Source organism: Puma concolor, chromosome B4 (assembly GCF_028749965.1).
Source record: "Puma concolor isolate L17-30 chromosome B4, mPumCon1.1.hap2, whole genome shotgun sequence".
In the NCBI taxonomy this organism is placed as follows: Eukaryota; Metazoa; Chordata; class Mammalia; order Carnivora; family Felidae; genus Puma; species Puma concolor.
In genome coordinates this window covers 102328823-102351141 of record NC_141673.1, presented here as the reverse complement: position 1 = coordinate 102351141, position 22319 = coordinate 102328823, and the positions used below count along the sequence as shown (strand labels likewise).

The following is a 22319-nucleotide window of genomic DNA, read 5'->3' as shown; positions in this document are numbered from 1 at the left end:
TGATTCTGTGTCTCCCTCCCCTCAGCAGCTCCCCTGCTCACACTCTGTCTCTCTCTCAAAATAAATAAAGATTTAAAAAAAATTTTAAGTAATGAGTAAGAGTCAATCACTCCTCTCCAGACTGCAATCCTGATTCGGTGTGGCAAACCCGAGGCTGTCCATGCATTATCCTCTTGAAGAATTCCCCAAAGTCAATGGACTGCAGTCATGCTAAGCCTGGGAGACTTCTGGACCCCTCTCTTCCTGACAAAGTCATGGGCAAGCAGCGGCATGGGCTTAAAATAAAATTTATGTATACCAACTTCAACATAGTTAGAAGCTAAGTCAAACTCAGCTTAAAGCCTACTGCTTTGTCTGATCTATACCAAAACCTTCCAGCTAAGAAAATCAGCCTGTGAGCAGACATTAATTTTAGTGAAAAGACAGGTCATGGCCCTAATAGTGGATCACACCTGCACAAATTCAAAAGGCTCCAGGCCTCCAGGTTCCCCGGAAAATAAAGGCTGTTTCCCTCCTGGGAAGTTGGGGAGTTAACCTAGAGCAGTATAGACAAAAAAAAATCTACTTTTCTGGCTGTGAGGACCCTCTTATGGCTCCTAAGGGACCAGAAGAGTCATTTCCTTCCAGCTAAGGCATCATTTCATCCATTGTCTTGGTCACAAGCTGTGTTTCTACCAGGGCACAAGTGCTGCTGGCTGCAAGTTCTTAGAGAGAGCTACTGAGAGTGGTATCCCTGCTGGATACCTCCCTGGGGAACTTTCCAGGCAATGCTCTCTCTCTCTCTCACACACACACACACACACACACATACACACATACAGCTCAGGCCTGCAGGCCCCACCCAAGCTTTCCAGAGCAAAGACAGGATCCAGGGGTGGAAAGCCCTGTTGGGCTGGGAGAGACCCATTAGCAGTCTCACAGTGCAGCCTGCTGGGCATGAATGAAGGTGCAGCAGGAGGCAGGGGTGAGGGGTGCAGGGAAAGGTATCTTGCCTCCCCTCTGTCCACTTCTAACACCTGGGAAAGGGGCCTCAAACCCCAAATTTTCAGTTTAGGCTTGAAGGCCTTTGAAAGGGAAAAGATAGTAGTCCTGGGGCTTTCAAATGCACACAGATCTCCCACCCCACGAGCAACTGCTCGATGCTTTAGAACATTCCAAATAGTTGGCATGAAGGAGGAGCACTGCGGATCCACAGGAGGAACAGAAGATCAGTACTGAAAAGAAAGGAGCTGAGTGTCCAAGGAAACAGGCGGGAAATGCCTCCCGTAAGCCTCTGTATGAATTGTCATTTCCAACTTATAGAGGACTTCCTGCTTCCGCCAGGCTTTCAACACAAGCACATGGAGACAATTTCTACATGAGGCCCAAAGAGGGTGTGGTCCACGTTAGTAAGCAGCAATGGAACAACACTGACACAGTGTGGGGGCCAGCCAGGGGCTGGACTCTGCACAGGCCAGGTGGGTCCTGACAGGCGGTGGCAGGAAAGATGGAGAAGTTGCTGAAGAGAGATGGCCCTGAAGAAGCACCCACAGGACCTGGTGTCAGAGCAGGGAGTGGCAGGTGAGAAAGAGGGCCGCCAATAAAGAGGAAAAAGGAGGTGGCTTTGAATCGGGCAAGGTGAGCTGGGCCATTTGCAAGGCAATGTAACGGGAGTCCAGGGTGGTGCCTGCTGGGTGTGGATAGCTGTTTCCCACACCTTGCACCCTCTTTTCTCTCCATGACCCCTCTCACACCCTGGTCTCGCTTACCTGTCTCTGCTTCCCCGCCTAGTACTCTGTTTGCCCCTAATGCCCCTGGCCCTTCCCTCTCTCCCACTACTGTCAATTTTTCCTTCCAGCAGCTCCTTGAAATTGGAGAGTTTCTTATACCACTGGGTGGACAGCAGCCCCCCCCCACAACCCCCATACACCACCCAGTGACCCCCTTCCCTTCCCCCACAGCCAGCCTCGGAGGGATGCCTGAGGCTCCAGCCTTCTTTCCTCCCAGCCAAACCAGCCAAGCCGCTGGCCTCACCCAGGAGCTGTGGGAGCTCCCTGAGCCATCTGATGTATGAGGAGCAGTGGACAGCCTCCAGCTCCACAGCACACCATGCCCCGTCTAGACAGATCTGAGCTCTGTGTCCTCAGGAACCGCCAGGCCCCAGAGCAAGGCTTTGCTCCAAAGGTAATTCTTCCCCTGCAGGTGAGGCCGCTTTGGTGGCCAAAACTGAGTGCACATTGGAGCCTTTTTCCACTTAGCTGGCGGCCAGTCACCTGAAGTCTCTGGGGGAAAAGACAAGGCTCTCTGGTAGGGAAAATTCTTATTTTTTCATCATATTTTGTAAAAACGAGTATGTAGCTGGAGAAAACAGGCGACAGAGTGGGTGGCCACTTGGGATGCAAGGAGGAAGATCAAAGCCCACCAAGCATGGAGGAAACAGCCTTGGTGTGGCCCAGAGAACAATCTAGGTGGCCAGTGCTTCAGACAAGGCAGTCAGGGAATGGGAGGTGTGGGGTGAGGAAGCCTCAGTCACAGGCACCCCATGGCCCTGCTCTGCAACCCCAGCGCTTCAGTTAACAGTCTTCAGCTGGAACAAACACCTGCTGTCAAGAGACATCCAAGCAAGCTCCCAGTTCCCTGGGCGGGCCGTCACATCTCTGTGTGGGAGGTGAACCTACCCAAGCTGCGGCCCCCAGGCTGCTTTCTTCTTCCAAGAAGAAGCTGGAATCCCTCCCTCTGGACACAATCCTTCTGGCTGCTGCCCCTCTCACAATCCCAGCCCAGGGCAATTAGCCAGGAACACTCTCTGTGTTTACTGGCTGATTAATTAGCTCATTAGAAGAGCCACAAGTGACCGTGTGGCAGTGAGTCCATTATGGCAGTCATGAGGCCAAAAGTTCCCATCTTTTCCAAATGGGCCTGTGCTACCAAATCTTCTCACAGATCCCTCAGTTCAGCCTCCCAATTTATTATTCCTTTTTTTTTTTTTTTTTTTTTTTTTTTTGTTGTTTTCAGTTTACGATAACCAGGATCCCGATGACCATGGAAGGAACGTGGCTTGCCCAAAGAAGCCACAGCCCACAATGGCAGGCCCGGCCTCCACTCTCAGCTCAGTGCTTTCCCGCTTCACAGTGCTGCCTCCCAACATTCCAGCCGGGAATGAAGCTGGGCTCAGAGAGCCCACTGAGACTCCAGAGTCCTCAACCCACTTGAGGCTAGTCAGACCCACAGCATTCTAGTACATTCTCTCAAAGGACTTTCACTAATGTTCTGCAGAAGCTAGGGAAACTCTCAAGGTACCAAGACATCATTTGAGGGGCAGCACTAAAGGGAGGGATTCCAGTCTCTTCTCCCTTCTAATGTGAAGAAGCCATAAAGAGCTGACATTCCCTGTCAGAAGAGCCAGTTTATTCCTCACGTGATTAGTCAGGTCTTCCCTTCTCTTGGTCAACACCATGGCCACTTGGGCATAACCCAAGGATCTGCTTCACCCTATCCTCCAGGATGAATTTGAAGGACAATAGTAAGAGTGATAGCTGCATACACACACACACACACACACACACACACACACACACACACACACATACACACACACACAGGCAGGGAAAGAGAGACTATATGCTGAGAGACAGAAGTCATGGTATATCAATGTACATTAACTGCTGCCCCACACAGACCCCATCCCCCTCCCTGCCCTGAGCTGCTTCCTCATGCATCAGACATAGAGCAGGACAATCATAGCCTAGAAAAACAGATCCCTCTCCTTGGCCAACAGACTGCCAGGGGTTAAGAGGGTTGACGGGTGCCTTTCAGAATCTGCATCTCTAGGGTCCTCCCAAGAGTGCCCCCCAGATCTTACCTGATGAGGTCAATAGGTTGAAATTTATAAAACACTCCATAGCGTGCCCATTCTTGATACAGCAGCTAAACAAGAAAAACAGGGAAACAGATAAGAGGTGCAGGGGGACAACTGTTCACCTGTTTGTCCACCCTAGCAAGTCAAAATTTTAGCACCCCAAACCACCCTAGCAAATCAAAATTGAATCCCCAAAGTTCAGCTTCTAGGAAAATTCTCACGAGATCCACCAGAGAGATATCCAAAGGCAGGAGGCTACAGAGGCTGACTTCCTCTTTGGCTATAGGAGGCTATAGAGGTGACCTTTATCACACTCTGGGGCAGTGCGTGACAATCATAACCCCACCTTCTTTATTCCCTTGCCTTGCTTCGTCCAGGAAAATGAGTCCTGGCTTGCTTTCATTCACTCATTTAACGTATTTATTGAACATCTACTACGTGCCAGATGCTGGATATAGCTATAAACCAAACAAAATCACTGTTGTCATGGAGCTTACACCCTGATGTGTGGAAACAAACAGAAACACACCAACATGTAAGATTTATAAATGCTTGGGGCACCTGGGTGGTTCAGTTGGTTAAGCATCTGACTCTTGGTTTCAGCTTGGGTCATGATCTCATGATTTGTGAGTTTGAGCCCTGTGTCGGGCTCTGTGCTGACAGCACAGATCCTGCTTGGGATTCTCTCTCTCCCTCTCTCTCTCTCTCTCTGCCTCTCCTCGCCTCCCCTGCTTGCACACATGCTCACTCTCTCGCTCTCTCTCTCAAAATAAATAAGTAAACTTTAAAAAAATAGATTTATAATGGCTTCAGGAAAAGCAAATTGAGGCAAAGGAATAGAATACAAAGGGCAGCAGAGTGGAGTAGGATGCTATTTTAGATAGATGGCAAGGGAAGGCCTCTCTGAGGTGACCTCTGAGCTGAAGAAGTGAGGGAATGTGCCAGGCAGAAAAGTGCTCTCCTGTGCAAAGGCCCTGAGGACAGTGCATGCATTATATCCTAGGGAAAACAGGGAAGCCTGTTTGCACTTCCAGGGCAGTGTGACTGTGAGGCAAAAAATGAGAGATAATGTCAGAAAGTACTGAGGTGGCAGATCACTCATGGGCTTGTAGGCCACGCCCAAACCTTTGGACTTTGAAGGAAGCCAGGAGGGGAGATTTGCCGGAGTGGGGAGAAACAGTCTGCCTTGACTACAGACCTCCCACTCCGGCTGCTGTGTGGAGAAGAGACTAAGAGCTGGCACAGGAGTAGGGGGTCTACCACAGCGGTCCAGAAGAGATCATGGTGGCCTTTGCCACAGAGGCAGTGGGGGAAGTAATGAGAAGTGGTTGATTCCACTTTATATTTTAAATGTAGAGTAAGATTGACTGTTAGATTGGATGTGGAATGAGAGATGGAGAACCTGGCCTGAGCTGCTGAGTGAATGGTGACTCCATGCACTATGGTGGGGAGACTGTGGGAAGAACCAGTCAGCAAGGCAGAACCAGTTCCGTTTGGGACGTGCTAATCCAAGATGCCCTTCTGGCATCCACATGGGGCTACTGAGTAAGCAGCTGGACGTAAGCTTCTGGAGTTCAAAGGAGAGTCCATCTCCTTTACAAAGAAGATGTACATTTGGGAGGTGTCAGGCCAGAGATGACTTATAAGGTCATTAAACTAAGGATCTAACCACCAAGGAAGAGGAAGTAGGTAAGGAAGAGGCGTGACATCAGGGCGCCAGTGCAGCAATGGTCAGAGAGCAAGGAGATGATGAACAGCACAGGAGACGGCAGAGCAGCCGGGAATGTGCTAGACGTGTGTGGTGTCCTAGAAACCAAGGGACAACTGGTTTCAAAATGAACAAAATGACCAGCTGTGCCAAACACTGCTGATGGGTCAAGTCAGATAAGAATGGAGCAGTGACCTCCGAACTCGGTGACTGTAAGGTCACGCATGACCTTGACAAGAGGGGTTTCTGTGGAGCTGTGGGGGCAACACCTGAGTGCACCACATTCTAGAAGTTAAGGGAGGAAATGAGGCACCAACACATCAAGCCATGCCGTCCTGTGACGTTTTCCCAGCAACGTTAGCAGAGCCAGCATGTGGGCAAAACCTAGGTGTCAATCCCAGCGGCAAACCACATTTTGGTTTCAAACACTTCGCCGGTGAGCTTCACAGCTCATCCGCCTGGAAATGAAGTGATCTGGTAATGAACCGTTATTAGACGTCATCTACATACCCAAGCTGAATAGATATTAGCGTGTAACTGAATTATACGTCTAGCATTGACAAGTCAAGCTAGACGTCAAGCATTGACAATACACTGGCCATCCTGTTAATGTTCTTTATTCTCCTTACACATCACACATCCTTACACATGACACAGAATTCATAAGGAATTCTGTCAAGAAGACCCTGCTCTAACTAGGTATTTTAGATATCCAGTTGTACGTTAGGAAGCCAACCTTTTCACCTGAGAACCTTTAAAGACATGCTTTTTAAGTAAACTTACATAAGAAGTGGCATTCCTCCTTAATGGGTAAAGACTTCTATCATCATCATACCTCCCAACCACTACAGAACAGAACCCAAAACCACATGGACCCTGACAGAGCAGCCTTAGTCACCGCCACTTGCAGAGGAGGAAACCCACACACGAAAAGCGACGCAGCGCCATGACCAGCAGAACAGGATGTGAATCCGTGAGTTTGGATGCCACTCACTCTGGGCAGGTGGCGTCTAACCTAATCTCACTGTTCCTATTACACCACCTCCTCCCCTTTGTCTGAGGTGCTACTACTGCCCTGGGTCTTTATTCCCTCTCATAGTGCAATCCCTGCACTCACCAGCACCTGGCTGTCATCATCTGTGGCCCAAAGGGAGGCCGATGTGCGTCAGGAGGTAAGAACAAGGACTCCCCTGAGGGCTGTGGGTCGTCACTGCCTGCGTCCCAGTTCTGACCTCCAGAGAAGATTCCTCTCCGAATCTGCCAAAACCTGAGCCTGAGAACATCCATCTGCTACTGCCCTGGAAGGAAAAACTAAAAACACTCCAAGAACCAGTATGGCACAGTTGGCTTGGGCCCAAAGTGACAGCCAAGCTCACAAGCCCTGCCCCTGGTGGGATATCGAGCATGCTGCAAGAAACGTCTGGAGGTCCCTTTCTCAGCGTGGCACCCTCGGAGCACAAAGCTAGATTCAGTTTGTGAGGATGAGCCAAGAGAGCTGTGTGAGCCCCGTGCAGATGGGCAGGATGGACACAGAGGACATCACGGGGCAGCCCCTGCAATGGAGCTCCAGCTACCGGACACCAAGCCTGGGAAGTGATGCAGCAGTGAGGGCCGAATGCCCACGTGGCTCTCTCCAGGCTGGCTCGAGCGCTGCAGACCCTTTGCCATCTCTACAAATGTTCACTCACACATACTTAGAGACCAAGTGAGTCTTACATACTAAAGCCCAGGTTACGGGGTCCCAGAGCAGACTGGCAGTCAGGGTGGAGGGAGACGTGCTCTGGAGTCTGCCGCCTAGGGATTAGCGTGGTGGAGGAAAGTGCAGGAAGACGTCCACAGTATCTTGTAACAATCCCTTTACGTGTGCAGAGTCTAGATCCTTCTAATGCAGCTTTTAGTAAATCCACTTTCTCCCTCAGAGCTACACCACGTCCTCTTCATGACCGGCCAAGCCTGCAAATAGATTCAGGAAGGTCTACAGCTCCCTCTCAATGGACAGTACCTTATTTCAGAGGCCCGGATGTCATTCCAAACACGTCGGCCTGACCCTAAACCTTTACGGCAGGAAGCAACGACCCACAGGGGCCACCCTGCCTGATGGATCAGGGCATTCAAGCAGCCCATGGGCTCCCTGGGGATCACATTTGACAGTGGGTCAGTTGGTTTTAGTATTTCATGAGACTGTAAAGGAACCCAACTGTTAAAACCATTTGCAATGCCAGAGAATGGCAAGATGCTTGAGACTCGAGGCCCTCTCGAGCTCCTCCGAGAGCCAGGCTTGCAACAGGAAGAAAGATGCCAGCTGCAGCCCACCGAAAGGTGGTGATGGAACAGGGCAAACTCAATGGAAGAGAATGGAATTCTACTCCCAGATCCTGCAATGACCTGTTTGAATTTTTAGTGACTCACTTCAACTATCTCGGTCTTCTCCAGTAGCAAAATTAGTGCAGAAGGAGAAAAATCAATCCTCAAGTGACACCCAGGACAAAAGTACCTTTCTGGTCAGAAAAACAGACTGACTCTCTTCACACACCTTTTAGTGGGTCACTTTATAACCGTCCACTAGAGAAAACAATCATCTGCAAAAGCTGGAAAATACAAGACCCAGGGTTTAAAAACTGCTAAGAAGAATCACATTCCAGTGATGTACCTTAGGCACCCCTGTAAGTGGGTGAGGAAGCTGTGGGAGCTGGCAAGGCTAAGGCGGCCCTCAGAAGATGGTTATGGTCACTTCCCTGGGATGCTTGGGAAAACCAGGCAGGTCCAGCTAATGTGGAATTAGGTGGCTACTGGCAGACAGGGGAGACCCATCCACATCCATGCTGCTCCCTCTTCCTGCTGCCCTGCTTTCTAGAAAGGTGTGAAATCTGGGATGCCTGGGTGGCTCAGTTAAACATCCAACTCTAGGTTTCGGCTCAGGTCATGATTTCATGGTTTGTGAGTTTGAGCCCCAAGTCGGGCTCTGGGCTGACAGTGTGGAGCCTGCTTGGGATTCTCTCTCTCTCTCTCTCTCTCTCTCTCTCTCTCTCTCTCTCTCTCTCTGCCCCTCCCCAGCTTGCTCTCTAAGTAAATAAATAAAAACTTTAAAAAAAGGAAAAAAAGGTGGGAAACCCCTGTTCTTCAGAGGCAGGCTGCGTCTTGGTAATTAGCCTCCAGGAACAGGGAGAGAGACTTCCAGCCCCTGGCTGGGGCTGAGTCATCGAAACTGCACAAATGCACAAGGCAAGCTGGAAGGGAAGAAGACTGCATTCTCAGGGGCCTCTGGTCTTTCCTGGGATCTGCCCATGAGGAGCCTGGGCCTCGAGGAGATCATGGGAACAGGCACAAATTGCAGGGAGGAGTAAAAGAGAACATCTAGATACCGGCAGGATGGGCAGCTTGGGGTGCCCTTGCAAATCACCTCTAAAGGCCCCCAGAGGGGTGACCCCACTGCAGTGCCTAACCCTTCACACCCTCCAGCAACAGATGCAAGGGTTCTCCCTGGCACCCAACCAAAATCCTTCCTGCAGCTCTCTCCAAGAACACTAGACTATTATAACACAATTAAAACGAATCAATATGCTGCACGTATTCAGAGGTTTGGACTCTTTCTTCCTTAGGATACTTTTAGGCCCCACTCATACAGTACTGAAACTGTGGGAACAAACCCAGCACAGCGCTGAGAATTCCCGCTGCCATACAACAAGACCCTGTGTACCTGGCTGTAAAGCACAGGCTGCGATTTGGACGCCAGGGTTTTAGTCCTGACTCGACAATCATTTATGGCCATTGGAACCATCTCCTCACCTTGCTGGGTATCAGTTTCCCAACCCAAATGGACAGAAAAAAAGCGTCCCCTCTCCCACGGATTCCCTTATCCCAACCCCAGCAAAGCCAATATCCCTAACCATGACCGTGGCAGAGGAAAATAAGGACTGGCCAGCAAACCCAAGGCAAAGCCACAAGAAAGGGGCCTCTTGTCTTTTGAAGACAGCTGTCTACCTTTGACATCCGCTGTGGGAATTAACCACCAAGGTGCGGTTCCATCCGACCTGGTCTCTCCCTGCCTCCCAGATTCTACCCATTCTGCCGGTTGGGCTGTGCACTGGGAATAATTCTGTTGGCCTACCCAAAAGATTCCTGAAAGGAAAAATTTTTGTTGTGTCGTGTTGTTAATGCTAACATAACATCATCCCAAAGACGAACAGACATATATTTTAGATAGTCTACAATTTGCTCCCCTCTGCCTCTGTGCAGGTAACAGAGGTCTGGCTGATTTCTGCCAGGAGTTGCTGTGTGTTCCCAGTCTCTGGAATGTTCCTGTAGAGTGCTCCACCTTGACCAGCTGGGGTCACCACCCACTCAGCAGGAGGATCCTTAGGTGGGCAGCAGTGGCGAGCACTCTTTAAAGGGGAGGAAGGTGAAATGAGAAAGCGGGAGGGCAGAAAACGGTTGGGGTGAGCTAGGTGAGACAAGGGGAGAAATGCTTCCTCCTTTTCCTTTAACTCTGATCCGGGACTTTTCAGGAAATTAAACACCGAGACTATTAGCATCAGATAGAAAACAGATGAGGTTAAGACATCGCAATACTACAGCAGATTCCCTGGGCAGGCAGAGAGGGGACATGTGTAAGCAATCACAGCAGTATTTCTGGAAAAGACCTTTTATGTTTTTAATACTTAACACTTCATAACAGGGACTAATAGGCAGGATAAAAAGAAGGCTGCTCAAAAGGCAACTTGGGGGATGAATAATTTTCCAGACAACAGAGCTGGGGGGAGGGAAACTCCTCGGGCTTCAATTCCTCAGCCCTCCCACCTCTGCCCTCCCTCCTCTGCTCACCAGAGTTGCTGATGGTTGGGGGAAGCTGGGTGGGAGGATGGCATGAAGGGGTTGACAGCCAGATGGGGCAGTCCCCACTAAAGAGGCGGGTGATTGTTAGAGCGCCACACCATGGCGAGGGAGGGTGGCACACCCACACAGAAGAACCGGATCTGGGTGGAGAGCCTGGAGAGAGGGGTAGGGGCAGGTACTGTCTGTGATTGGCACAGAAGGGGTCCTTCCAAAGGGACCTTTTCCTTCCCCTAACTATAACCTCTGATTCCTAGCTGCCCGGAATATACAGCATGACTGATCCTCCTTCTCCCTCACATCTCTCATCTCTAACTTGGGAATGGCTATTCCCCACTTGTCTGCCTAGAGAATAAGAAGAATAAGTTAAAGATGACACCCCCCCCCAAAAGAAAACAGCCATGATGGCACGGATAGTAACACACTTATGCAGCAGGGACATTGGATTGGAGAGTCAGAGGTGTTCCAAGCCTCCTCCCTTTAATTGTGGCAGTGTCATCATGGGCAAGGTGCTCACTCTCTCTGGGTCTCAGTTTTCCCACCTATAAATTAAGGAATTTGGATGCCCTTTCATCATCAGAGGTGGGACAATGCTTCTGGGCGGGACTTCTGGATAGACTTCAGGATGGTGAGCACTGCGGGCTGTCCAAGCACTAAATGCCAGTGTGAGCACCCCATACACACAGTCATGTCAATGACCAGAAATGGCCCTCACGTTTCCAACGCCTGGAGGGTAGGGGGCTGTGGAAGAGCTGCTGAAAAATATTTAATCAGGTAAGCAGGACATTTGGGGCCAGCCCCACACCCACCCACAGTCTCCTGTGCCCAAGCACTCAGTGTGGCCCAGGCCGGCTTACCTTTCTGTCATTCGTGTCATCCCCTGGGCTGTCATATTCACCCTGTAAGACAGGAGGGATGGCTGCATCAAGCCAAGGGAACTCTCAAAAACAGAGAAAGGATTTTCTTTTCCATCTTCTAGCATCACCCCTTTGTGTCATTCCCTTTGGGGGAAAGTCAAAAGCCTGACACGGTAAGGAGCCAATGTTCAGTTTTGTTAGTCATCAACATTTGCCATGTTTCCTCTGGACAGCTTCTCGCACAAAGATGCTCCCCTCCTAGGCGTCTGCCATCAGCCTGTGCCTCCTCGGAGCAAACACAATGGCAGAGGCCGTGGCCAGCAAACGGTGTGAACTCGCCCGGCGCCAGGGCACAGCGCCCCCTGTCCACAAGCGGCAAAACCTAACAGCATATTTGCCCACAGCCAAGGCATGGGGGTGGGAGACTGCCATCTGGAAACTCCTTCGGGTACTCAGAGGCCCCACCTCCACAGTCTCATTGGGCATGACTCTGTGACCCGTGGGAAAGAAGTGACCGGTCAAGGAGTAGTGCAGTTGTGAGGGCACCTAGGTCAGGGGCCAGGCAAGTTCTTCACAAAGCGTCTCGAAGAAATGTCATCGCTCTGTATTGTGGGATGTTTATAACATGACTCTCAGTCAAGGAAAGCTTTACTTACAAGTCCGTCTGTTTTCTCTACTGAACCAAACAACAGCAAAAGCAATTTTGAGAGATTGGCTTCAACATTGTTAAATATGTTTTTTTTTTTTTAAACCTGATACTTAATATATATTTGCCTATTATATATATATAGGATGAGGAATTTCACACCCACACAAAACAATCACACACAAAATATCACCTTCAGACTTTTTCAGGGTCTGACCGCCCAGGATGTGTGTTACCTGGGCCTTCGACTCTCCTTCCACCGCCACCCACCCACCTTCACCACCACCCCCTCCCATCATACACTGGCATGCCACGTCTGCCTTCCCAAAACCACCACAGGGCACGTGGGGAACGCTCCCACCAAAGCCGGCTCATCCCGCCATTGGACAATACCCGGAGAGGCAGTTGTGGGGATTACTGTCCACCCCAAGGAGGCCGGATTCGGCCCAGGTGTCTGAGCGGCGTGACTCCCTCACGCCTCGCCTGCTGTGTACTCGGCCACCGTGTCCCCTGCGTTGCACAGCCGTTTGCAGACTGCGCGGAAAGGATACTTACGTCATGAAGAGGGTAGGCAGCCTCATAGATGTTGTTGGCGATCAGAGAGTTAATGCCTGTGGAAGAAAGGAAGGTGAAAATGGCAACTGTAGGGCAGGAGTTTCTCGACCTCACCTCTGTCTGTTGAAAACAGGCACTGCGTGCTCCTCTGTCACCCCTCAATCTACAAGTTTCTGTGGAGCTTTAGTTCTTAGCCTAAGGACAATATTTTTACTTCCCAAAAACAAAGTTATGTTTCAGTATCAAATATACTCTCTCAAACCTCATGCTTCCCCTTTTCTCCTGCCCCCCGACCACCGCAAAGTCTCTGCCACCACCATCAGGTGACACTACCTGTGTTCAGTGACAGCACAGGAGTGACTATGGATTACTGTCATATGATCAGGAAAAGTATATGTCATAGCATCCCACAGCACGTTATCAGAACTCATTTCTGGTGCCTTCCCATTCCGTCCCAGAGCAGTGCTGGTCTGCCTCCCGGAGGTAGAGGGCCGTAGAGCAGTGGTTCTCAAAGTGTGGTCTGGGGAACCCTGGGGGTCCCCACGACCTTTTCAGGGTGCTCCGAAGGTCAAAACTAATTTTATAATAGCACTAGGACATTTTTTGCTTTTTCCCTCCTATTCTCTCATGAGTGTACAGTGGGATTTTGTGACATGGGGTGGCATCATCCCCCTGACAGCAAATGGAATATGTGTTTGTGTATCCTTGGGCTTTAAAAATTTCCTCAGTTTTGGGGTGCCCGGGTGGCTCCGTCGGTTAAGCGTCCGACTTCAGCTGAGGTCATGATCTTAGAGTGTGTGTGTTTGAGCCCTGCATCAGGCTCTGTGCTGACAGCCCAGAGCCTAGAGCCTACTTTGGATTCTGTGTCTCCCTCTCTCTTTGCCTCTCCCTCACTCGCTCTGTCTCAAACATAAACATTAAAAATTGTTTTTTAATTTCTCAGTTTTAATTTCTTTTTTTTTTTTATAGAGTTTTTTTTTTTTTTTCCAACGTTTATTTATTTTTGGGACAGAGAGAGACAGAGCATGAACGGGCGAGGGGCAGAGAGAGAGGGAGACACAGAATCGGAAACAGGCTCCAGGCTCTGAGCCATCAGCCCAGAGCCCGACGCGGGGCTCAAACTCACGGACCGTGAGATCGTGACCTGGTTGAAGTCGGACGCTTAACCGACTGCGCCACCCAGGCGCCCCTCAGTTTTAATTTCTAATACAATAAATATTGACTGATATAAGCCACCAAAACAAAAGCCCTTTGGATGCTCTCAATAATTTTTAAAAAGTGTAATGGTTTCCTGAGATCACAAAGTTTGAGAACCACACACGAGATTCACTTTTTAATCCCGACAGTATTTCACACCACATGCACCTAGCAGACCCTACGAAATATATGCTAAATGAGTCAATGACTCTGTCCCTATAACTCCGGTATAGTCACAACAGAGAACTTTCTGCTCAGGACAAAGGCACTGTTATTTACTTGTTTCATTCATGGTTTTATTCAGAGACTATAAAATGGTCTGTATGTTCTGACTCAGGATAGTCTGTCCTGGGTCACTGGCTCCCATATGGGAGACATTATATCCCACCAACCCTAAGTACCGACGACCCTACCATGCGAGGATGCACGTGTAATCACGGAGGGGGAGAAGGAGGGGTAAGCTCTGGTTCATGGGGATTTCCCTTGTCTCAAACACACATTCTGCTCTGAACCATTCTTTCCAGAGAGACTACAGACAGTTGTGAGATGAGAAGAAAATTGGTTTGGGAGGAAAACACATATCATGTGCAAATGCTAAGTAATGTGCATTTGCACGGCTCTGGATAAATGACAAGGATGGATAACAAATCTAGACAACATTTTCCACCTCCCCTTCCCAAGCGATACCCCACCCACATACTGAGAGACCACAGAGGCTCTCAAACAATCCTCTCTCCTCATCGGCCTCCTCTTCTTCAAACCCTGCCCCTATTCGCCTCATTTTTAGGGCCCTGGAATCCAGGAGGACCAGCCATAGGCCCCACGTAGAAGCAGAGGCCCTCGGGAGACTGCAGGGGGCGCTCTGGGAAGCGACCACTCCTGCAGTGAGTTGAGAGCCGCCGCATCGCCAAAGGACCAGTCCTCTCCTGATTTTAAGTTTCCTCCTTGGCATGAACATAAACCACCCGAAATAACTTTGGGGGCTTGGGGGGGAATAGACAGTGGGTAAAAGGGAGTGTGGACGGGAGGGGTGCCCGGGGGGTGCTGAATGAGCTGCAGATCTGTCTTACTCACAAGACTACAATTTCACTCTGAGCATCATTAATCAGTTCAAGAGCCATAACCACAGCAATGTGAAGCCACCCTACAATAATCAAGGGGAGGAGTCCCAAGTGAGGAGGGGGGTGGGGGATGTTCCAAAGCTACAAAAGGGCTGTCCACATGGATAGAGGCTGAAGCATCACAGGCAGGTGGAGCTCTAAACTAGACCACACCCTGTGCACTACCCCCACCCAATCAATCCCTGCACTCACACCCATGGTAACCACAGCAGCAACATACACCCTGGAGACAGCCCCCAGCCTGCCTGGAAAAAGTTAAACAGGTGTTGAAATCTCTGCTGTGCTGGGCACTGAGCACAGCAGCCGAGTGTCTGACAGCATTAAGCTGATCACTTGGACTCAGGGGTCCTGCTGCCAGATCCTCAGGAGGATCTAAATCACTGGAGGTCTCAAATAAAGCTTCCCTTGCACCACGTGCCTGGAACAGGCAGCTCACTTCACTTGTGGGATGTTGTCTGCCCCTTGTTGGGTGTCTCCTGAAGGCTTACAAGGTACCCCAGGTCAGAGAGCATTCTCCCCTCACCTGTATCTCTCATGGCACCTAGTACACTGCTGGGAACACAGAAGGGATAATGGTGGGTAAGAGTAACCAGCCCCATGGCTAAACGTACGCAGTATCTCTTCCCATTTATCACAGGCACCATCTTCTTCACTACTCCAATTTTCTATGGCAAACTATGCTGATGAAGAACCCTTAAACTCTAGTCAATTAGTCCATTTCCTAGAGAGGAAACCCAACCAATGGTTCTTTGTCTTGGGGCCAATACAATTCAGTTCATCACATCGGAGTTGTCCCAACCCAGATAACCAGAGCCCCAAAATGCTGTACATGATGTGTCTCTGTCCTCCAGGGCTGTGTACCTCCTTTTTCCAGAGGGCATCAGACGGGCGATTCCAACCAGTGGCTGCTACAGAGGGAGGCAACAGCACATAAAAGAAGAAGAATGGGGAGGGTGGGGGAGGCAAGTTGAAAATAACTATTCAGCCACAACTTCACCCAAGAATGGGAACTGCTTTGGCCTCTTGGGTCACCCACAGACTTCAGAAACCAAGATCCTACCCCCAAACAAGCATGGAAATCAGTTTGAAAGAAGAAAATAATCAAACGTTTTTTTTTAAAAAGGAGTCTCTGCTTTGAAAACTGAAATTCTGAATTTTTTCCTCTCTTTTCAGCAAAAATGAGCTAATTGGTTCCATCATGCACCATTCCATCTGGCCATAATGGCAAAGCTTTCTTCTTCAGGATCACATCTAGTCTTTCCTCTCTGCTCTAGACCCAGGGAGACAGAGAAAGAGAGACCTAACCACTCATCCCACTGCCCCCAGAAGCAGGGCCAGCAAGAAGGAGAAAGCACAGAGGACACTGTCCTTTCCCTCTCCCCACAAAGAGAAGCAGTGTCTCGGCTCAAACACAGCACAGCTCACTAGGGACCCCCTCACTGATCCGTACGGTCCCTTTGAGTCACTAGGTTCTTCATATTTCTTGTTTTTAGAACTATGATCCCTAAAGGAAAGGGCTCATGCTTCCCCTCCGCCAACCACAGCTCTGCACAGACTGACCCGGCCAGGCCTGGCAACGCTGTCCCTTGGCATCATCCATCCAGAGGGTCAGGGCCAAGGAACAAAGCAGGGTAGGCTCAGGCTCCAGGACTGGTACCTAAAACACACACTTGGAACACAAAACCCGAGGCCTAGCATTTAGCTTCCAGGATATCTCTGGCTTCCCGGACACAAAGGATCAACCAAAGCACAGTTTATGGTAGGCCTCCCAAAGAGAGCCTCATTAAATCTGTGAGTGCCGCTGGGTGATGGGGACTGCGGCTCTATTCCCTCCAGGCCAAACTCAAAGAAAACTTTCATCCAGCGGGACAGGTACTTAGAAGGATGGGGCTGAACTCTTGAAAACCCATTTGGTTTTGATTCCCCCCAGAACAGGGACCAGTCCGCCCGGCATCTGCTTTCATCCCCCTACTCCAGCCGGACGTAAATCTAAACCAGAGGCCCCAGACGGTGCATTTAACAGAGACTATATTTACCCATCACCAAATTGTCTTGACGTGTGCTTAATTACTTAAATGCCTTTAATCCCAAGCCTTTTCTTCTAACAAAATATAAACCAGTTCAGCTGGATGAATGATAAACCAGATGTTTACAACACACAACACAGTCTGGCTTTGGTCAAAATAATTAAGACATCGTCTCCTGAGTGGGGAGGAGAGAGTCCCAAAGCGTACATTTGTTGAAATGCTCTGACACCAAAATGTCTATGAAAATGTAGTCCCATCAATCTGTAATTTTCTGTCCAAGAAAAGACAGCAACAACTTCCATACGAAAGGAGTAGAAAAGGTGTCTCTCTCTCCCTCTGACGTGGTCACGGGGGCTTGTGACTCTCTCCACAGTAAAGTGTGCTTTACAAGGCATATAGCCAACAATACTGCAGTAATGCTGTATGGTGACAGAGGGCAACTACACTTATCATGGTAAGCACTGGACCACGTGCACAACTGTTGAATCACGATGTTGTACACCTGAAACTAATAGAACGCTGTATGTTAATGACACTTCAATTTTTTAAAAAAGGCATTCCATGAAAGGGTGAATTTGCAGAGCCCTGGCAGGTGACCTTACATGATGTTGATTAAGGAGGCATCATGGTGCTAAGGAGGCACCGCCAAGTTTCGCCAGGCCAAACCCACTCACACTACCACCACCACGCAGAACCCAAACTCATGAATATATTCGGTCTCGGAACACTGTGCACATTCGTCCATAATCCCTTCACTTCCAGGGGTGAATAAGAGAGAAAGAAGGTTACAGAAGGCACAGAAGAAATCCCCACAAATATAAATTAGACCATCACCAAATGCCAATCCACCCATACTTTTTTAAGGTCAGTAACCCTTTCTTTACCTTATTATACTTGTTTTTACCCTCCTGCCCATCCTTCCGCCACAGGACAAAAAAGGAAAAAAAGAAAATAGAAAAAAGAAAGTCCACAAGGCCCTACTGCTGGCTAGGACAAAAGGGACTGAATGCTAAATGTCCATATGACAAATGTTAGAAAAGTAACAGCAACAATTAGGCCCTTCACAAAGATGACCTGGTTATCATTGGGTACCTCAGAAAACCAGTGGCCACATCCCCAGAGGACAGAGCACTCTGCATGATTCTTTCCAATTCCCGGATGTGAATAGAAGCCTGTGGCAGCCAGCCCAAAGTCATCTTTATCTAACTTTAGAGTTCCTAAGAATCACCTCGGTAGCTTGTTAGAAATGCAGCTTTTGGAGCCCTGCCCCCACCCCCCACCCCCCCGCCCGCCACACACACACACACACACACACACACACAGAGTCTGGCTCGGCAAATCCTGTGTGGGATTTGGAGAGCCAGGGCTTTCCAAGGTACACCAGGGGTTTTGGATGCCAATGGACCGTGGCCACACCTAAGCAATGTCACCCAGGGCTTCGGGCAAAGGAATGATGTAGGAATGCAATCTTTTCTCCCAACCATGCTAGCCAGTAGTCCTGAATCCTCCCTGCCCTTACCTCCCCCCATTGTCTTCTCCCATGGTCTTTGAGGTCCGTAAACATCATACCACCTCAAGTCCTGGCTATGGCCCAGGACCTGCTCAGTGTGAATTTATAGAAGAGCCAGTCCCCTGTCTAAGCCCAGCTGGCTCTTTTTTTTTTTTTTTTTAATGTTTATTTTTGAGAGAGAGAGACAGAGAGACAGAGAGAGACAGAGATAGAGACCATGAGCAGGGAAGGGGCAGAGAGAGAGGGAGACACAGAATCCAGAGCAGGTTCCAGGCTCTGAGCTGTCAGCCCAGAGCCCGACACAGGGCTTGACCCCACAAACTGAGAGATCATGACTGAGCTAAAGTCGGATGCTTAACCGACTGAGCCACCCAGGCGCTCCAAGCCCAGCTGGCTCTTATGGAAAGGAGACCATGTTGTTCCTTTGAATCAAAGTCTATGAAATGCTGGACCTGGAATTAGAAGCTTCAAGCACACTGTGGGGCCTCTATGTTACAAGGGGAGAAAGAAATGGGTCCAGTGAGGGAATGTGACTTGACCTAAGTTTCTCAATTTGCTCGTCCCAGAACTGAAATGCCACCTGCTTCTCCAGTCTTGCTGGGCATGTGCCTATCCTCCTTTTGCTCCTTCTAGATACACACTCACCCCTTCTCTATCTGACATGAATGGGCTCCCTTGCTCTCTGGCTTTCCATTGGGTTCAGCAGGTCAGAGGGAATTGGGACCCCTGACCTCCTCCCTGAATAGTCACCTGCTTGTCCTAATGGGTCTCCTCTACCCAGTTCTGTCCATCCATGTTCCAGTAACCTTTCTCTCACCTCATGGATCTGGAGCTAGGAACAGCTTTACTGCTCTAATTCCAGGCATCCCCAACTCCCTATCCACACCTTTATAAATGGTATCTCAATATTTCTACCTTAAATTATCCTATTTTGAGAGTGTCATTTTTTCCTGTTGGGACCCTGATTCTCGGGAGTAGCTTCCATCATGTCTCCTGTATTATTTGCTCTCCTTGCATGCATCTGTCTTTCCAGACAGCCACAGTGGCAGCCTATTTCCTCTTCTCCTCAAATATTACCTCATATGTAAGCCCCATAAGAGCAGGGATTTGTGTGTGTTGTGTCTGGTTGATTCACTACTCTATTCTTTAGATATGAATGACACATGGTAGATGCTCAATAAATATCCATTGAGTAAATGAATGGATGCTACACTGGGAAGACCTCAGCTTCCATTTCTCTGTGAAACCTTTCCCAGATAAATTCATCCATTTATTCACTAACTTAATTGAACTTAATTTAATTAATTTAAAGAGAACTGAAGAAGAGCCAGGGCACCTGGGTTCTAAATCTGGCTCTAAATCTCTGATCTTGAGCACCCTGTTAATTTCTCAGTTGTGAAATTACGTAATATTTGCTGACCCTACTTTGCACGGTGGCTTCAAGGATCACATGAGAAATAAGTGTGAAAGTGCACATGTGCAAGGGGTCCTTATTATTCTGGTTACAATAATACCTTATGTGTTCAGAGAGCTCTTATCTGCTTATCTCAGTTGTCACAACAGAGAGCCCAGAAGAAAGAAAAAGTACCTCAATCTCACAAAACCCATTCTCTAATGTCGCATGCCGTAACCACAGCAGAATCCTCAGACCCTCCCTCAATGCATTTTCTCTCTTTGCTCCAAATTCTAATAAGCTGCTTTTTCTGTCTCCCAAACAGCAAAAACTGAAAGAGCAGAATTCAGAGAAGGAGGTTACCAGAGTCAAAAATTCAAGATATCACAGAGTATGGGGCAAAGAACCCTAACAATACTTTGGGAATCCTCGAGGAAACATTTTAAAAATTGATGTTATTTTTTTTAATTTTTATGTAATATTTATTTGTTTTTGAGAGACAAAGTGAGAGACAGAACATGAACATGGGAGGGGCAGAGATCGGGAGACAGAATCTGAAGCAAGCTCCAGGCTCTGAGCTGTCAGCGCAGAGCCCGACGCAGGCTTGAACTCACAAACTGTGAGATCATGACCTGAGCCGAAGTCGGACGCTCAACCGACTGAGCCACCCTAAAAACTTCTGTTCTTAGTGATGATCCTGAACCATCCAAAAAAAGTTACATATGCATTTACATAGAAGATATACCTTGATCTATTCTACATAAGAAAGCAGAGAATAGCATGAGAGATTTTAGAAAAATTTCTGTACCAAAAGATGTTGCTGAGGATATTAAGAGCTAAACCACTAACCATACTCCCCTTTCACTTGGTTCAAGGTCAAATTTGCAGCCCCAACTGTAGGAACTACAGGCCCTTATGGTTTAAATATTTGTATTCCATTTCCCCCCTAGTTTTGACATTCTATTTTAATTTGTGTTTTTCCTGGTTCTTATTTCTTTATTTATTTATATTATGCTGTTTTATTGTTTTTCTTGTAAGCCACCTCAGAAATTTTGTGGAACAAGACGGGAATATAAATAATTCCATACATGCAACTCATATACAGCTTCATGCTTTGCAAAACTAGGCTCTCAAAAAAAAAAAAAAAAAAAAGTATTTTCTACAAAGAAAAAAGTGATAATACTAAATGACCAGGAGTGTGTCTGAGTTACTATTATCTTTAGCATATTTTCCAGCTTTGATTCCAGTCTTTCTTATTTTTGCCATCTTCTAATTCCCTTTGTAATTGGGTACAATGGCAAAGGAATGAAGCTTTGTGAACTGGCCACAATAGTGACCATATAAAAAGTAATTCCAGGGGTGAAGGATCAAGAAAAATACCTTGGAAAACAATTCCAAGCACTGTCCTGTTCTCCCTGTTCTCTTCTTTTTATGAGGCAGATTCCTCTGGAGGAATCTAAGTCAATTCTAGTCATTTGTGCTTCTCTATAAAACCAGAGAGAAGGGCAATAAAATCAAAATTTACCCCATGGCTCAAAGGGCCATATTATCTTGAGGCCTCTGAGTGTCATTACATTCCTCATTTTTTCTGATCTTCTAAGTAAGATGGTACATTGGCCAAAGAGCTTAAGGGGAACTTGACTTTCCAACACAGAAGACAAACAACTTGAAAATCAGCCTGGGGGTTCTCTTCTGCTGGGAAGCAGAGAAGTTCAGTCATATGTCCCTTGTTACAAAGCTAGTAAATCAGCAGCAGCTACTGCTGAACTAACAGACTCTTGGATGGGGGTTAGGGCTTCAATGTTATGGATCGGGGGGTGGGGTGACACAAACATCAAGTTCATAACAGGTAACTATTAAGAGGTTTGGATTTTATCTAAGGGAAATGTGGATCTATTTTGTCATTTCAAGCAGACCAGTGAAATAATCAGATATGCATTTTAAGAAGCTCACACGGGCTGTTAATTTTACGTTATAGGTTAAAAATGGGTAAAACTAGGGTTAAGAAGACCTTTTAGTGGTTGGGATAATAAATTCAAGAAAAAACACAGTTGATACAGAGTAGGATAATGGCTGTAAAGACTCAAATTGTGTCTAGGGGCACCTGGGTGGCTCAGTCCATTGGGCAACCGACTTCGGCTGAAGTCATGATCTCACAGTCCACGGGTTTGAGCCCCGCGTCGGGCTCTGTGCTGACAGCTCAGAGCCTGGAGCCTGCTTTGGATTCTGTGTCTCCCTTTCTCTCTGCACCTCCCTGGTTGCACGCTGTCTCTCTCTCTCTCCAAAATAAATAAATATTAAAAAAATAAATAAAAAGAGTCAAATTGTGCCTATTTCATAGATGTTCACAAGATCAACCCAATAGCACTTTGTTACAGTTCCAGGCTTGAGAAATTAAGAACTAAAGTTCACTGAAATTTGGGGTACATGGATGAGAGCTGGGTTGTCCCCCCAAAGGGAAGTCTGTATTTTTTTGATTTACGTTGTGCTTGAGGTTCCTTCAGAGCATCTGCATGAAGACACAGAGTGTGTAGTTAGACACTTTGTTCTGAGAATCTAGAGAAAATATAATTCATCACCTCATTTTTATAATGCCCATGCTTAAAGTACAGAAATCAACAATGGGTTCCCCCCACA

The 22319-nt window shown here is 48.1% G+C and overlaps 1 protein-coding gene across 1 annotated transcript in view; it reads right to left on the bottom strand.

The window, feature by feature from the left end:
• The window catches only part of ANO2 (anoctamin 2), a 343971-nt gene that overhangs the window by 207038 nt on the left and 114614 nt on the right, over positions 1–22319 (bottom strand). Inside the window, exons 8-10 of the mRNA XM_086714259.1 lie at positions 12435–12490; positions 11234–11275; positions 3842–3906 (exon numbers count right to left, since the gene is read on the bottom strand). Coding sequence (XP_086570385.1) covers positions 3842–3906; positions 11234–11275; positions 12435–12490 — 163 coding nt within the window. The remainder of the gene's footprint in view (positions 1–3841; positions 3907–11233; positions 11276–12434; positions 12491–22319) is intronic.